The sequence below is a fragment of the Phalangium opilio genome, unplaced genomic scaffold (genome assembly GCF_054372755.1).
Source record: "Phalangium opilio isolate 3A_F unplaced genomic scaffold, DU_Popi_V2 ptg000013l_1, whole genome shotgun sequence".
Classification (NCBI taxonomy): Eukaryota; Metazoa; Arthropoda; class Arachnida; order Opiliones; family Phalangiidae; genus Phalangium; species Phalangium opilio.
In genome coordinates, this window is record NW_028324148.1 from 11,333,536 (window position 1) to 11,350,532 (window position 16,997).

General features: G+C 37.2%; 3 protein-coding genes and 1 long non-coding RNA gene across 4 annotated transcripts; 3 read left to right on the forward strand and 1 right to left on the reverse strand.

The window, feature by feature from the left end:
- Positions 1–365: 365 nt before the first annotated feature.
- On the reverse strand, positions 366–964 carry LOC149709083 (uncharacterized). Its single transcript, XR_016381289.1, has 3 exons — positions 828–964; positions 516–761; positions 366–446 (listed from the first exon to the last, which is right to left on the reverse strand). It is a non-coding gene; the product is annotated as an uncharacterized LOC149709083 (long non-coding RNA).
- Positions 965–2,578: 1,614 nt separating this feature from the next.
- Positions 2,579–5,455, forward strand: LOC149709084 (uncharacterized). The gene is made up of 4 exons (XM_089863905.1): positions 2,579–2,663; positions 4,657–5,160; positions 5,222–5,260; positions 5,321–5,455. Exons 1-4 carry the CDS (start codon positions 2,579–2,581, stop codon positions 5,347–5,349), a joined length of 657 nt encoding a protein of 218 aa, XP_089720031.1. The 3' UTR covers positions 5,350–5,455.
- A 7,632-nt stretch (positions 5,456–13,087) lies between these two features.
- Positions 13,088–13,977, forward strand: LOC149709085 (uncharacterized). The gene is made up of 6 exons (XM_089863906.1): positions 13,088–13,346; positions 13,411–13,498; positions 13,596–13,681; positions 13,739–13,763; positions 13,837–13,891; positions 13,945–13,977. Exons 1-6 carry the CDS (start codon positions 13,088–13,090, stop codon positions 13,975–13,977), a joined length of 546 nt encoding a protein of 181 aa, XP_089720032.1.
- A 713-nt stretch (positions 13,978–14,690) lies between these two features.
- LOC149709086 (uncharacterized) lies at positions 14,691–15,102 on the forward strand. The gene is made up of 2 exons (XM_089863907.1): positions 14,691–14,949; positions 15,011–15,102. The coding sequence occupies exons 1-2, from the start codon at positions 14,691–14,693 to the stop codon at positions 15,100–15,102; spliced, it is 351 nt and encodes a 116-aa protein (XP_089720033.1).
- Positions 15,103–16,997: the final 1,895 nt, after the last annotated feature.

The window sequence follows — 16,997 nt, forward strand, 5'->3', positions numbered from 1 at the left end:
AACCGTACCCTACACAAGCCAAAATAAAAAGAAATCGCGAAGCTAGTTTGAAAGAGCTTCAAAAGCCCGAAGCTAATATCGAGTGGGTAACTTTTAGAAAGCAAAAGAAAAAATAACCTTGTCCTTACATGATTATTACGTTTTATATATAAAAGTATAATTATTACAATTATATAAAAAAGAATATATCCGAATAATAAATATTTTTATTCTCGCATTCAATACAAATGTATCTGATTATTAAACATTACAACTTTTTTGAAAATATTTTATTGATTACATTTTTCATATCTATGTCTTAACAAGTGCAGGCAGATATTCCATAAAGATAAGGCGTAGTTAATTTCCGTTTTATGTTCATAACGCTTTGAATTAGAAAGAATATACAATGAGGTCCGCAACAAAGGGAGAACATATCTTGAATTAATTTATCGTTATAGATCCATCTGGATGCGTATTTAACCAGGTTAATTTTATACGTATCCGGGCTCTGCCCGTAGCTGCAGAAAAATTACCTTCATCATTTTCAACGTAAATACCGACCCAATGAAGCCCAGGATCCTCGGCTCGTTCTTCGATTTCGCGTACCTCCTAATATCGATGAATAAAGTACCATTGAACGAGGATATTTTAAAATCTAATAATCTATCCCAACCATATTCTATTATATGATCTTTCCAATATTCCTTTTTATATCCCGACTGAGATAACAAGGTCTCTACTTCTTTGTCACAGGATTGCGTCTCATCCTTTGATTCGGCCTATTGAAATACCTATTTCCTATAAACTAAATATTCTAAACTCATTGAAAAGTGTTAAGTACTCACCATTCTCAGGAATAGAAATTTCTTGCTGCGAGATATTAATGCAGTAATTTCGGCACGAATGAATCTCGAACGTTGAGTCTGAGCTTTTACACTAAACGGGTGTTATCTTTTCTAGCTATATGTCCAAGAGTTCTATTCTTTAATGTAAGATGTATGAATACCTCTTTCTCATAATACACGGTTTCATATTACTTAACTACGTCATTATATGCATACAAATTCAGTAATATTAAAGTTAATTCGTATCTTTTATTTTTAATCCTTCAACGACATCTGCTTCTCTTTACTTTTTAATCGAAATTGTTTAATTATAACCTTAACGTTATAATTAAATTAGTTATCGGCGTGTGACAATTTATAACTAACTCTTTCCCATCACCGATGAACGCCTTAATTTTTCATCATTATATCTGTATAAATACAATAATATTAAATTTCATCTTTTATATTCTAAAGCTTCAACGATAGCTGCTTCTTTTTATCGAAATCGTTCAATTGCAACCTTAGGGGCATGATTAAACTTAGTTATAGGCGTGTGATAATTCATAACTAACTCTTTCCCATCGCCGATGAACGTATTTATTCGCGTTATAATAAATCTCATCCGTATTTTTTATTTTTAAGTCTCCAAACACATCTGGTTTTCTTTTTATATAACTCGTTCAATTGTAATCTTAGGAATAACCTTAGTTATCGATATTTTATATCTCTTTCCAAATCGTCGATGACCGCCTTTATTTACGTTATTATATGTGTATAGATTCAATAATATATATTAAATTTCATTTGTATCTTTTATTTTCATAGTCTCCAAACACATCTGTTTTCCTTTACTTATTTATCCCACTCTTTCACGTGTAATTTTATGGTTACATTTAACTATCGAAAATTTTATAACTAACTTATACTATCACCGTTGAACGGTTTCGTGTAACTATCGGAGTCCTCGTATACTCATGGGTGGGAAATATGTATAAATACAACGTTAAAGTTTTTGTATTCTCTACAACGCTATAAACTTTCATAAACTCAATCGCTTGTTCTTCTAGTCTCGCAAAAAATGCATTATTCTAGTATTTCAAAATGGTTTGGCAACAGAAACCCTTATCTTAGTGTCATTTAGTTTCTAACGATCACTATATATCTCTAACCATAACCTCTTTACTCATTCCGTTACAACTCTTCAAAATTTAAAGCTATAAAGTGTATGTATTTTTCCAGTATTTTTGAAATGATTAGTCAATAGTAACACTTATTTTCCTTTGTTTTAGTTTCTAACGCCTCAACTTTACTTAATAACCTCTTCATTTCATCGCAATTTTTTAAAAAATAAAAATATATGTATTTTCTATTAGATTTTAACCCTCGATTAAGAGATATATTTTTTAAATAGGGAGTCCCTCATTTTTATCGCCACTAGCTTTGCTATTGTATTTAGTCGAGCTAGGAACCTACGTTGTAGGTTTCTAGTTAAAGAGGTATTAAAGCGTTACTGACACATAATTTGAATGAGGTAAAATTTCATGTTGAAAATAAAGTTTGGGCCTCTAAGAAATGATCCGTATAAATTTTCCCCATTAAAAATTGATTTAGTAATTAGAAACTTAATTCCAATCTTAACTGGGCACTATTACCAATTTGAAATCGTCCAGGGGGAGTGGCTAAGGTATGACGTAGGTGAGTTGAGTTATCATTATTGGATAGATCAAAGCTAGTAACTTTTCTATGCTACCAAAAGTCTATACTGAAAAATGGAATCTGACTCCTCTTCAGGTGATGTGTTTTACTCCGCTTTATCAAGTAATGATAGTAATATTGAAGAATCTCTCGAGTCAAGTAATTACGAGATTGAAAATTCCGAAGTTAGTGATAGTGATAATAGTTTAGGCCTTGGCGCTGTGCAAAAATCCTGTCCACGGAGTATTGCCTTATCAATTTGAACCCTTGGCTTCTTCAAGTTCTGAAGATGAAAACCCAGGACATGAACCTGAAAACCCTAGATTAGGGAACTCAGATTGGTAAGATATAACTCTTGAGTTTTACATAGCCTTATTATTTGTGCCCGTATCTAAAGGTTATTTTTAGGTGCATCTGCGGATACTGTGTTATTATGCCAACTTCTGAGGAGAGCATTTGTTGCAGGGAAAAACCTGAACTAGAAGAGTTTATTACCAACGGAACCTGTAACCGTTTGAGATGAGATCTCTATTTCATTTGATTATAAATTACGATTTAAATGTTTAATGTTTCTTTATATTTTTGTTTTCTCTCATTTACGTTTTTCAAAAAAAAAAGTTTTTCACATAACAAATTAAAGAACTAAATAAACTTAATATCGATTTCTTAAATCAACGTTGATTTAATAATTCTTAATTAATATTACATGAATCGATTTTATCTTATAAGATTCTATAATATTTACATTAAAATTAACTATAATATTTACATTAAAATTAACTATTCTGGACATTATATTTCGCCGATTTATATAACATATCTAGTACTATCCCTTGAAAGATGACACTAACCCTTGAAATTCCAAGTTTTCAAACTAAATAGAATAGAAGCCATATATCACGATTGACAGTAAACTTTCCCGAAAAATTCAAAATAGAATCCCCGTACCAGGCTACAGCATTAACACGTGCAAAAGCAGATCAATATTTTTCAAAACAAGCATTGGCCTACGTGCACTACGTGCATGGTTTTTCCAGAAAGTTCTAGTTTTAAACTTATAACGTCATCAAGATGCGTCGTGATTCGTCCAGAATCTACTGCCTCAGAACCCCTTGTCAAAAAGGATAAAAGCCCATTCTGAGGGCTCTCCACGTCATTCGAAAACTGAAGGTTACGGCGAAGCTCTGCACGACGAACGTTCGAATCACCCCTACCAAGATTACCGATAATTTTTCCTTTATCCAAGTGAAATTCGGGACGAATAAAAATTTTACGTGTGCGAAAGTGCGCGTCGAAGTTTTTTATTGTTTTTTTTCTTCATCCATTCATCGAGTCGAGGACAAAGAACAGTAAGAAACAAATTTAACTTTAATTTCGGGTAGAAATGATAATTGGAAAAATATAAGAATTATTATTTCTGGTGTTTTTATTTTAATCCCCCTACGAAACCCTTAATGATCCCTTTATGAAATTAAATGTTGGAGGTTAAACGGTTAAAGTTTTTTTTGGTTATGTATGTTTTAAATTCGGGTTTTGTTTTCTAAAATTAAATATTTTTCAATAAGATAGCAGAAAGAATCGCTGGAGATATTCCCCTAACCGAAACTTATAATGTAAATTATAAATTTCAAAACAATTTAAGATGTAAGTAAAATTAATGAAATTACAATCCCCTTATCAGAATAAATTTAAACAAAGTTTTAAGCTAATATTCAAACGTAGGCTGGGCCACGTGGACAATTGGAGTCACTTTTAAATTGTAATTTCAAGGTAAAAGTAATTTAAATGTAACAAATATCGGTATTTTCGAAATCTCCGTATAGGAAAGCATAAAATAAACTACAAACTAAGGGAATATAAGATAATGTACTATATGTGTCTCTGATTTTATTAGATAGGGTGCATACGCGATAGCGGAGAGCGTAGCGTTAGGAATTTTCAAATTCCTGATGAGGAATGTTTCCGTTGAATGGATAACACGGTTATTTTTAACAACCTCAGACATTCAGGTTTAGGGCGTGATGGTGAATACGGTCAAGACGAGATCCGAACCGTACTTCAACAATTAACCCGAGGTTGCGATACGTAAAAGGGCCTGATCCAAAAGAATTTTTAAATTTTATTCTTGGAAACCTCCGGGTTGTGTATATAGGAAGGATAGGTGCCCCTTCAATTCGTATTATGCCTGGAGGGGATGATGTCTATGACCCCCATTTACGATTCCCTCATAATGGAGATAGATGCGCTCTGGTAAGAGCTAAAAAAATTGAGGTCTTTTTCAACGCTCAAGAAACGACACCTCAGAGCCGCGCCGTTTCGGTTGATTGGGGTTTAGCCGAATCTCCGGTTTCGCTGGTACCCAATCGTAATATAATTCCGGCCGGCGCTGAATCTCCTTATTCGTGGGAGAGTAATTGGGGTGATGATAACGACATAGACATCCCTATTTTACGTCACGTTGTCAATACTGAATACCGGCCCTGTATCGAAACCCTTCCTCCCCCATACCCTGGTACTCCTTCCCCTCCTCCAAAAATCCTTCCTCCCGATGATCCGCTTGAGCGCATTCAACATCCACCCCAGGCTGTTGTCATTCAGGAAGGGCCTCCACTTCCTGACGCTGATCATCGTGAGATAACGTTAAACCTATCTGACGGTAAATAGAAAACTTTTTAAAATAATGAATCATTTATTAATTATAAACTAATCTTTTGCAGTACCGCGAGGCACCCCAATTGAAATCATTATGCCGGGTGGTAAGTATACATTAGCATTTGATAAGGTTTAAAATATTCTTAGAGTATAATACTCTATAGATTCGTTGCAGAGGGGCCAATTGTTTTAAAAATTACTTATTAAATATATTTTTTATGTCTTTTAATTTCTGTATTTTCTATTCATGTATATATTTTGTGTATTTTTTCATTTATATCTTATTTTGTGTATTTTTCATTTATATCTTATTTTATATATCTTATGTACATTTTTAATCATACAATTATTAAACTAAATTTAAGATTACGTTGTCACTCAATAACATTAAAAGTACTCGCGAAAAATTATTCAATATATGCTTTACAACCGACGATATCTTTTCTAACTCGGTAACTGATAACATGTAGCCGTAAAGAAAATCGTCTCTAGACCCTGAGATTTCGTACAAAAGCTCGAACATCGGCATTGGATTTTCACAATCGAACTAACCATGAGTCAGTTTCCCGAATCCCAGTCGCTGATCGATTCTCCACCGTCTTCTCCCGGGTGTCGACCGGGACCTAGTGACGGTCGCCGCACGTTAAATCAGTTTCTAAGACCTGAGTCCTCATTGACTCCGACGACGAGACCTTCGTGCAGGAGGTTTTACAAAAACACGTCGTCGGGGTAAACGGCATCGAGGGGTCGTACCGTCTTAGAAGCGAGGGTCAATATTTTGAGACCAAAGTGCCCCCGAGAAAGGGCGACTACTATATAGACGTCTGCGTTTATAAATTCAAAGATATCAAAGACGCCCAGGCGGATAAGCTTTGGGAGTGTACGCACAAAAGACTCAAAAGAGTAATCGACGCAAAGAACTGGGACGGCGTCAAGCTGCTAAACGCCTTCCACCGTTTGGTGGAAGATATAAAGACCGACACGGAGGCCACGCAACAGCCTCCCAGTAAAGTAAGTATCTCCTTAACAATGAAACTACAAACATGGAGTCTCTAGCTAGAGGGTGCTCTATTTCACTACTTGAGCGCCCCTTTGTTTAGATGGGCCGAACTACAGATAGGGCCGAGGTATATAAGGCCTGACCAGCGTGGAGCTCAGTGCAAGTAGAGTAAACTTGGTCAAGTTGCTAGTCGGTAAGGAGTTCAGTTCAACACCCGAGAGATGAAATTTATATGCCACCTAATTTGGTCTTTTTAAGCCAATCGGTTACAAACCACAGCCTTTTAGCAGCGTTTAATAAATCCACTCTTAACATCTACCCTGCATCTTTTTCATTAAAATCCATCCGGCAGCGTTTATCCCTAGTCGGCGTTGCGAATGTAGGCGATGCCCCCTACATTGTCCGGCGATGCGATCGGGTCGCCCATTTAATAGTCACACCGGTCCTATTACTAGGACCGATGGAAGTGGCGGTAAATAATTTAGAGTTTAAATTTCGGATTCAATTTTAATACGTCTTTTATGTTTTTTAAGACTTTAATACCCACGTCTCGGGGTGCCGGTGGGTTCGGATCCACCGGTGTCTAAGCCGCGACAATTTTTTTCAAAGGTGGTGGGTTTTTATTTAAATATTTTTTATTATTGTTTTATATAAACTGTTCTGCCTTATCTGCCGAAAGTGAAGCCGTAGCGCCTATGGTGTTATTAGTATAAACTGGTTTCGGTTGCTATTAACGTTTTGCTCATCGTCTTCCGAATGTTCACGTAGCACCCCTACTGATCTTTAGCTGATCTATATCTGAAGATGGCTCCATATAAAGATCTTTGTCAGAGATGTGATGCTCCGTTATTTGGACAGCAATCTGTTCATTGGTGTACTGGTGAATGTAAGAAGCGATTGCACAAAAAGTGTGCAGACGCTGATTCTTTTACTTGCCATGAATGAAAACGGCCTGCCAGGACTAATAGGTCTTCTCCTAGCCCTACTCCTAGAAAAAAGATTGGCGATGCGACTTCGGCAAAACACATTACAGGAAAAAAGAGTCTGTGCCCACGACCGCTGTACACGAGGCTTTACAGGAACTTTTGACAACCCGTAGCCTTACTCGTGATCCTAATTCAATTTTGGATCATATATTGCGTAAAGTTGACTCAACTGAAAATCTTGTGGCTACTTTACAATCACGTTTCTCACCACACTTATACAGCGACATAGACACAGTCTTCACTTGGTGTTTAAAAATAATAATATTCTTATTAACCCTACTAAGTCAATTCACTTATGTATTAACTTGTATTCTTTTTACATAAGTAGAAGATACCACCCAGATATCCCTAAATCCAAAATGGCGATAATGACATCATATATTTGCCGCTACATTTTGCCTCAAATATAAGTTCCAGTTTAAATAGTGCAGATAGTAGTTTCTTAATACAGAAATGGTGAAATATTTTATTCGGAATTTGGCTTCTTCTTTAGAATACTTTATTCAAAATGTAAGTAATATTTCTTTTGATATTATTATATTCGTATGTATTTCTTTTTATAACTTTAATGGTACAAACTTAGGGCCTGTATCGAGAGATTTTCGGAGAGCCTAGAGCAACTAAGTTATGCCACGTAGGGTCATCTCTATTGCCACACTGTGACGGTACGCTAAAAGACGTGCCTGACTACGGCCAATCAAATTATTTTTGCACTACACGCGACTGCGACCGATTTAGGAGGTGCATATTAGTACAATTTAAAAAACAACTAGGATTGTCCATCCCTAGGGTACGTCGGTATTTGATTGACGCACGTAACTTTTGTACTCCTTGCGGTGAATATAAATATCGTGTAAAAGACATGCCCTTGTTACGAGTGAGCAAGTGAGTGACATGTAATGAGCCACAACAGGGTGGCAGTTTGTAGAAGAAAAAAGATACGGTATATAACCCAACAATTCACAGCATACAATCGAAGTAAAACGTCGGCCACTCTTTTAAGTCGAAAACTAGAAAAAAACTTTGGATTTACGTTTAACAAACGTGTAATTAAAGGTTGTAACACTTTGCCTTTTGGGTTTAAAACGGACCCATGAAAAGTATTTTAGAACTTTATAGTGTATATTATTTTAGATATTTTAGTTTGTTTCCTAGGTATACGTTAAGAGTTTTATTTCAAGTTACGACGGAAAATCTCTGAACTTTATATAAGACAGCTTCTAGTTTTTGTTAACGCGTTAGTCGATAACTCGTTTAGTTCTAGTTCCTGATAATATGTCTACCGATAAAATGAAACCTTATCCGACTGGATGCTATCAATGCGACGGAAGCCTCTTTGCGTTTCCGGATCACGCCGGACAAACGTTTTATTGCGATGGAGATCTCGATTTTCCTTTAAGACATCACACTGTTTTTGTAACTAAAAATAATTGGATACACCCAATTAGAAGAAAATTTTCGACCTTTGTTGAGTAAAAAAATTGAAAATAATAATGTGTATGACAAAAGTTTTGTTCTGATGGTTGAATTTAAAATAAATAAAAAAGACTAAGAGTTAGGGTTACGGTTGGGGTTTGAGATTCGATCAGGACTAGTATTAGAGTTAGGAGTCGTGTCCGATGTGGAAGTAGAGGCCGCTTCAGACAGTAAGGGCAACCCACGTTGTTGTTCTTCGATTCGATTAGGAGCCGCTTCAGATGGCAAGGGCAACGCATGATTTCGATGCTGTAACACTATCCATTCACGATATTGACGTTGTTGCTCTTCCAAAAGGGGGGGGCAGTTCTGAACTCGGGTCCTGTACTCCTTCACGCATCATCGGTCTTACCCGCATTGCTCTTCCAAAAGGGGGCCAAAAAGCTTTCGCCTTGATGAGAATTAATGGTGGCTTCGAAGGCGAATGTCAGCGAGCCAATAAGAACACTCCCACCATGGTGCACGTACTACGCTAGCCACTGGCCACTCCAATTAGTATCCCCTGCGCGATACCTTACTACTTATACTCCATTTCAAGCCGAAATGTCTACAAAACGCAATCATATTGCGAGTCTTTTGGTATTATAAAGCCTCTAAGGCTCTAATTGGGATGAACCCTAGAAGGTCGAAGGTTTCTTTCACTCCCCATTATCCAGTCCCCTTATTTTCGTTTTGAGTTATCCACTCCTGGAATGGTCAAAAAGCGCCGTACAAGAAGCGGATTGTTCGGTGGCGTTATTAGGCAATATGAGGTTGTAAATGCCGTTACGGCGCAAAAAGCTTTTTCATTATCGTCACTATATGTTTCAAACATCTATGCCGAAGATCGTATTTCCGATAGTATGACATTGTTCATAGATTTTAATAAATTTTTTTACGCGTCGTAACCATCTCCACGTAAAGTTCCGCCAGTAAATTCCACCTTAGATTGATCCCAAATATTGTCTGTATAATCATACGCTCCGGCCCTAAAATATAGATAGTCTGCAGACACATTATCCCAAGCTTTAGGTAAAAATGCTTCGGCTAAACCCACATACCAGTTTCCATTCAAATTCCATGGAGCTGGTAACTGAACTTTAAAATGAGATTGCCTGTTTCCCGGAAACACGTTCGTAGAAGCCGTACTCACGAGAGTTATGTAAAACGAATCGTTCGACATGACTCGTTAACTTTAAATGTTTTTATTTTTCAATTACAATTCTTTATATTTTACAAGAAGTTCGCATTCGTAAAAGGCTCCCCTTATTTCTTCATCATCAAAGTCCTTCACAATATAACAAACGGGGTTTCTGTACAGAATTTTTGAAATGATAAATATTTCCTTGGTCCAGTACCCTTTTTAACCCTTTTCGAACAAAGGTTTGCTTTTTGATAGCCTAACAAGATCACATTGGTGGTTTTGCCCTAGATTGTTTACCACACAGACGGTTCCACACTAAATGCTCATTTTGTAAATTGACATCAACAGGAGCAAAACCATTATTTGAATGTACAGTTGAATTGTAGGCTTTCATTATTTTTGGTAAGGCATCAATGTAATTTAGTTTCTTCGTTCTATTAAACCTTTCAATTACCCCGCATTTAATCGCACCTACACTAGTATAATAATCTTTAAACAATTTTGATAAAAATTCACTACCTTGATCAACATTAATTCGTAACGGCTTTCTTTCTTTAATAACTTTCCGCAAAGCTTTCAAAACCTCTTTACTAGTTTTATTTTTCAAAGGAAGACTCCAAGCATATTTTGAGAGAATATCAATAACAGTTAGAATATATTGAAACCCTTTATTATATTTTTTAAGATTTCGTAAATCAACCAAGTCGCACTGAAATACTTTATTGTATTGTAAGTACGATTTCTTGGAAAGTATATCCTCCTTGATTTGTGAATGGTATATGTTGGCTAAGACTGAAGCCACGTCTTAATTTTTTTCTTCGAAACATTTTTCACTCCTTGTTTCAATTTCTTTACGCTACCGTAACTGAGAGGACTTTCGCTGTTATAATACACTAGGCTTAACTTATTTTCCATAATTACACTTTCTCGATGAAAGATTTTGTATTTAACCCTTGTCAATGCATGTTTCAAGCTATAAGTTCAACCTTTATCCATTCATCCTCATCTCTTATATCAATAACGTCACTTATACAGTTGTCGAAGAAACTGCCAGATTCACGCGCAGTGTTTCGCGAGTTTGCGCGCGGTTTTCGCGGGTTTCCCAATAGGCGGCGCGCGGTTGAGCGGGTTTCCCGCTAGACGGCGGCGGCGCTAGGGGCGTTGCTTACATCAATCATTACGTCATCCTATACATCTACATTGAAATTTTTTGTGACATTGACCTACTTTTACACTGACCTACTAACCTTGACCTACATTCTACATCTACGAAGGTACGAAATGTGGGGGTACACTACTTGGATGGACGGGTATGCCCAGCTTCCGGAGGCGTTTAAACCCCCCACATTGTTTGCATTGTGGCGAAAGCCACGTGTTTTTTGAAAAGGACGTTATCATTTGTTAAACCAGCAAGTTAGAAGCTAGCCGGGTTGGACCTTTAATGCGGATTCCAATTTCGGCTAGCCCTCAAGCCCCATTGCTGTCGAGTTTAAAAGGTAAGTGTATTTTTATTTTTAAAAGGAATTCGAATTATTTTTTGGGATATAAATTAGGGTTAAGTTAATTTAATTTAAAATATAATAGGTAATACTTTCGTGCAATATGAGTTAATTTAAAATTTAAAGAGTTGATATTTTTAGAGTAAAAAATTTCAGATCAACATTACAACTTGAGTTCAGGATAAGTTTATGAGTATTTAATAATTATTTTAGACCGCCACAGTTCGTACTCGTGATTGGAATGTAGACGAGGGATTTATGGAGGACACTCCGATATCAGATGAGGATGAGGATGACGAGATTAGTAGTAAGGAAAGCGTTGAGTAGCTTGATACCCTCTTTATTTTTTGCCCCCAAGACCGTTTTAAGGCGCTTGTGGGTGCAATCCCAAATGTTGTCGGCCTGCGCGTGCTTGAAATCCGTGAACTTATACACGGCGACGTCTACGTAAAATTCACCGAAGCGCGGAGGGACTTTCGTTTCGAAATACTGCCCGTCTTTCCGGATGCGGAAGGAACCTTCAATGCCGTTTGCGCCTACTATATGTTTCTGAAGTACCGCCTGAACGAAAGATTCATCGTCGGAGTTTATGAGTTCTTCCGTCGGCTCGGGTTTTGCGACCTGGGGAGTCTTCCGTTTAAGACGACTAGATATAATCTCCGGAGAGAAGGGTTGCGAATCGAATAAAGCCTGGGTTTCTTGCGTGCGGCTCATTATAAAAATAAATTTTCGTTGTGATAATCTGCTGCTAGTCTTCGGGCTTTTATACAATATCTTGGCGGGCTTTTTTGACAACAGGTTTGAACGTGTTGCCTACTTTAAACTGTGTTTTTTACCTCCACGTCTTAATAAAGCTACTAATTAATTTCTTAATTGACTCAATTACTTTGGCCTTACAATATTAATTCCCATAAATTTGTTATTTAAGCTTTGTCAGTGCAATTTTAATTTAATTCAATTAAACGAACTTCCGAATATTTGATCAATGGGTTATTTCCCACAAAGATCTTGTGTAAGCTTTGACAATGCACTTTTAATTATAACCTTAAATTATTGAATTAGACTAAACAGGCTCACGAGAATTTTATCAGCGGGAGGTGATACTACAGTTTTGCCAGACACATTAGTGAATAGGCCTATATAAAAAACCACCTTGCGGAAGTACGCTTATGTTAATTTAGCTAGATTTGTTTAGCGCCGAAAAAGGTGTTAATTAGTTTCTTAATTGTCTCAAGTGCTTTGACCTCTCTATTAATTCCTACAAATTTATTATTTAAGCTTTGACAGTGCATTTCTAATTTAATTTATTCAATTAGACAAATTTAATTCAATTAAACGAACTTCCGAAAATTTGATCAGTGGGTTATTTCTCATAAAGATCTATAGTGAGCTTTGGCAATGCATTTTTAATTATAACCTTAATTTATTCAATTAGACTAAACGGGCTCACGAGAATTTTATCAGCGGGAGGTGATACTACAGTTTGCCACACATATTAGCGGTTAGGCTTATATAAAAAACATCTTGTGAAAGTAAGTTTATGTTAATTTGCCTACATTTGTTTAGCGCCGAAAATGTATGGTAATTTATTTCTTAATTGTCTCTATGACTTTGGCCTCTTTATTCAAGATATTAATTTCTACATATTTATCTCTTAAGCTTTGATAGTGCAAAATTAAATGGTGGCTTGTTTAATTTTAGAGTGTGTTTGTACGCGCTTCTTTTTTTGCACGCTGAGACCGCATAGAACGCCTACAGACAAAGCTTTTAATATTTCAATTAAGCTTACTATAAAAGCTCAGTGTTTTGGATAGAGGAATATCATTTGCTATTACTAACGTTAAATAATGCCTCTTTCAAATAACAACCTCTTACCAGCACTCTCCTTCACTAAAATCCACCCGTGTGCCTTTCTACCAACACGAGGAACCCCGGAATCGGCGGGATTAGATGTTTATTCGCCTGTAGATGTCTTGATCCCGCCGCGCAGTATTAAAATACTGTCAACCGGGGTTGCAGTTATGTTACCTCCTTCTAGCTACGGCCGAATTGTCGGCCGTAGCAGTTTGACGGCGCAGGGAATCCTCGTCGCCGAGGGTACCGTCGGTATGCATTTTTTTTATATTTCTAAAAAAAACCTTAATAAGCATGCTGGGTTTATCTTTCATAGACGCGGACTATCGCGGCTCTCTAAAAATAGTCATCGGCAATGTGGGGGACACCCCCCACATTGTTACAAGGGACGATCGGGTCGCCCAGTTAATTGTTACACCGGTCCTTTAAACCCCCACATTGTATGCATTGTGGTGAAAGCCACGTGTTTTTTCCAAAGAACGTTATCATTTGTTAAACCAGCAAGTTAGAAGCTAGCCGGGTTGGACCTTTATCGCGGAATCCAATTTCGGCTAGCCCTCAAGCCCCATTGCTGTCGAGGTTAAAAGGTAAGTGTATTTTTATTTTTAAAAGGAATTCGAATTATTTTTTGGGATATAAATTAGGGTTGCCTATACTAGTTAGCGTAACGTAAAATTAATCTATTTCGATTACAGTCAGGCCGCAAAAAATTTATTCAAGCCGATGTTTTTTTTTATTAAAGATTGTTCAAAAAGATCAGAGACAGACTAATGGCTTCGAAGCTAAGTGACTACTTGGTGCGTACCAAGGTTTTTATCCTGAGTGTCTTTCTGATCTTAAATTTTTGCAGCCCGCTTTTCAAGAATTATTGACGTCGCTTTGAGGTGTTGGCAGGTTTGGCCAATGAGGAGTGATAAGTTTATGTTAATTTGCCTAGATTTGTTTAGTGACGAAAATAAGTGTTAATTACTTTCTTAATTGTCTCAGTTATTTTGTCCTCTTTATTAATTCCTACAATATTCTTGTTTAAGCTTTGACAGTGCAATTTTAATTTAATTTATTCAATTAGACAAATTTATTCAATTAAACGAACTTCCGAGGATTTGATCACTGGGTTATTTCCCACAAAGATCTTGTTTAAGCTTTGGCAATGCATTTTTAGTTATAAACTTAATTTATTCAATTAGACTAAGCGGACTCACAAGAATTTTATCAGTGAGAGGTGATACTACAATTTGTCAGACACATTATTATATAGACCTATAAAAAAGACTTTGTGGAAGTAAGTTTATGTTAATTTGCCTAGATTTGTTTAGTGTCAAAAATGTATGGTAATTTATTTCTTAATTGTCTCTATTACTTTGGCCTCTTTATTCAAGATATTAATTTTCACATCTTTATCTTTTAAACTTTGATAGTGCAAAATTAAGTAGTGGCTTGCTTAATTTAAGAATGTGTTTGTACGCGCTTCTTTTTTGCATGCGGAGACCGCATAGAACGCCTACAGACAAAGCTTTTAATATTTCAATTAAGCTTACTATAAAAGCTCGGTGTTTCGGATAGAGGAATATCATTCGCTATTACTAACGCATCATAATGCCTCTTTTAAATAATAACCGTTTACCATCACTCTCCTTTACTAAAATTCACCCGTGTGCTTTTATTCCAACACGGGGTACCCCGGAGTCGGCGGGGTTAGACCTCTATTCCCCTGTAGACGTCCTAATCCCGCCGCGCAGTATGAAAATACTCTCGACCGGGGTTGCCGTCATGCTACCTCCCTCTAGCTACGGCCGCATTGTCGGCCGTAGAAGCCTGACGGCGCAAGGAATCCTTGTCGCCGAGGGCACCGTCGGTATGTATTTTTTTATATTTCTAAAAAACCTTTATAAGCATGTTGGGTTTATCTTTAATAGACGCGGACTATCGGGGCCCGCTTAAAATAGTCATCGGAAATGTGGGGGACACCCCCACATTGTTACAAGGGGCGATAGGGTCGCCCAATTAATCGTTACACCGGTCCTCTTAATGAGACCGGTGGAAGTGGCGGTAAATAATTTATTTTTCCTAATTTTCGTAATTTTGATGCATGTAATACATTTTTTAATTTGTTTTTAGGTCCTCACCCCTACCGTTACATTGCTGGAGGGCTGGTTTGACTTACTACGAAGAAGGTTTTTTCCCCATCTTAGCAATGGGGTAAGAAACCTTCTTCTCCGAAAACATATTTCCAGCGGTGAAGCGCAAACAAAATAGGCGGGACACTTTAAAACAACAACATCCTGTTGACGGGCGAGCCTAGGTTGGCTCGGGCTTGTTTGGGCCTTTTTGAGCCAATTAAATGGTTTACTCCCCGTTATTGGTACAGTCAAAGGGGGGAGCTGGTAGTCAAGGTTCGAGGTAAGTTTTTAAACTTGGCGCCAATAACCTAGTTTGGGTTTTAGTTTAGGGCCCAGTTTGAAGTTTGGCTTTGAGTTATGGAATGATATCATGAGGGCTGGTCCGGGGGTATTAAAAATGGGTCATTACCTCTTAATAGCCTGCTGGAGGGTAGAATAATCCAAGATATTTTAAATAGAGTGCCAGCATATTTTGGGTGGATGACCACCCGTGGCCATCTTGGATCCTGGCATATCTAGGTAGTCATTACTACTGCTCCTTGATTGCCGTGCGGAAATCCGTCCACTGCTGTAGGTGTTGCGACCTTGAAGGTACTTCGAATAATGTTTTTATTGAAATTCGCTGTTCGTCCTCTCAATCTTTAGTCTTGGGCACTACTTACTTTCGCCCTACACTCACTGACGTTGATTACGGGATGTATTTTGATAGCTTAATACAGGGTTTGGATGGCACCTCTGCTGACATTATTCTCCTGGGTGATTTTAATCTTCCCGGGTCCAATTCTATACAAAATATGCAGTGCTGCTTTGGCATTTGGATTGTCTTCTGCTGTTAGCGAAGGATTTTTTTCAACCTTGACTAGAGTGTTAAGCCCCGACCGCCAGTCTATGTTACCAAAACGGTTTAAAAATTCAATAAGGAGTTTGTTTTATTATTTTTGCTTATATTTTTTGTTTTTTTTTGAAATTTGTGTTTTTTTTTACTTTAATATTTTGCTTATATGTTTTTTAGTTTTTGTTTATATATTTACCAAGTGTTATCTATAAATATATATAACTAGCGTAAAAGTAATAAAAATATCATTAATGAAAATGTGTCAGTCTTCAAACACCCGTGCAATTTATCTTTTAACCTTTGAAAGCGCAAAATTAAGCGGTGGCTTGTTTAATTATAGAGTGTGTTCGTACGCGTTTCTTTTTTTTTGGATCCGGAGACCGTATAGCACGCCTACAAACAAAGCTTTTAATATTTAAATTAAGCTTAGTATAAAAGCTCGGTGTTTCGGATAGAGTAACATCATTTACTATTACTTCTGCTATATTGGATACTTTTACAATGCCTCTCCTAAACAACGAAAATCGCTTGCCGTCTTTGGCATTTATTAAAATTCATCCATGCGCTTTTATTCCGACACGGGCGACCCCAGACTCGGTGGGGTTGGATTTATATTCGCCCGTCGATGTGCTAATCCCGCCACGAAGTATGAAAATACTTTCTAACGGGGTCGCCGCAATGCTACCTCCGTCAAGCTACGGCCGAATTGCACTATCGGTAGTAGTAGGGACTATACAGATATGCAGACATCCAAGATGGCCGCCACCCTAAAATGGCCGCCCTCTCCCCATCCACCAAACTTCCACCCAAAGATTAAGCTAAACTCCTACCTGACCAACCCTACCTTCCAGCATGCTATGACTCTTTAGAGGGGTTTTACCCATTTTTCCCCCAAAACAAGCTCGGCTTAACCCTCGGAGGCTGTAGTTCTTTTAATAAACCAGTCTA

Excerpts from the sequence above, each read along its gene's own strand:
- LOC149709084 (XM_089863905.1), top strand. The coding sequence starts at position 2,579 with ATGGAATCTGACTCCTCTTCAGGTGATGTGTTTTACTCCGCTTTATCA. Across the intron at positions 2,664-4,656 it reads TGAAGAATCTCTCGAGTCAA|GAAGGATAGGTGCCCCTTCA; the intron begins GTAATTACGAGA and ends TTGTGTATATAG. Across the intron at positions 5,161-5,221 it reads AACGTTAAACCTATCTGACG|TACCGCGAGGCACCCCAATT; the intron begins GTAAATAGAAAA and ends AATCTTTTGCAG.
- LOC149709085 (XM_089863906.1), top strand. The coding sequence starts at position 13,088 with ATGCCTCTTTCAAATAACAACCTCTTACCAGCACTCTCCTTCACTAAA. Across the intron at positions 13,347-13,410 it reads CGTCGCCGAGGGTACCGTCG|ACGCGGACTATCGCGGCTCT; the intron begins GTATGCATTTTT and ends TATCTTTCATAG. Across the intron at positions 13,892-13,944 it reads CGAAGCTAAGTGACTACTTG|CCCGCTTTTCAAGAATTATT; the intron begins GTGCGTACCAAG and ends AAATTTTTGCAG.
- LOC149709086 (XM_089863907.1), top strand. The coding sequence starts at position 14,691 with ATGCCTCTTTTAAATAATAACCGTTTACCATCACTCTCCTTTACTAAA. Across the intron at positions 14,950-15,010 it reads TGTCGCCGAGGGCACCGTCG|ACGCGGACTATCGGGGCCCG; the intron begins GTATGTATTTTT and ends TATCTTTAATAG.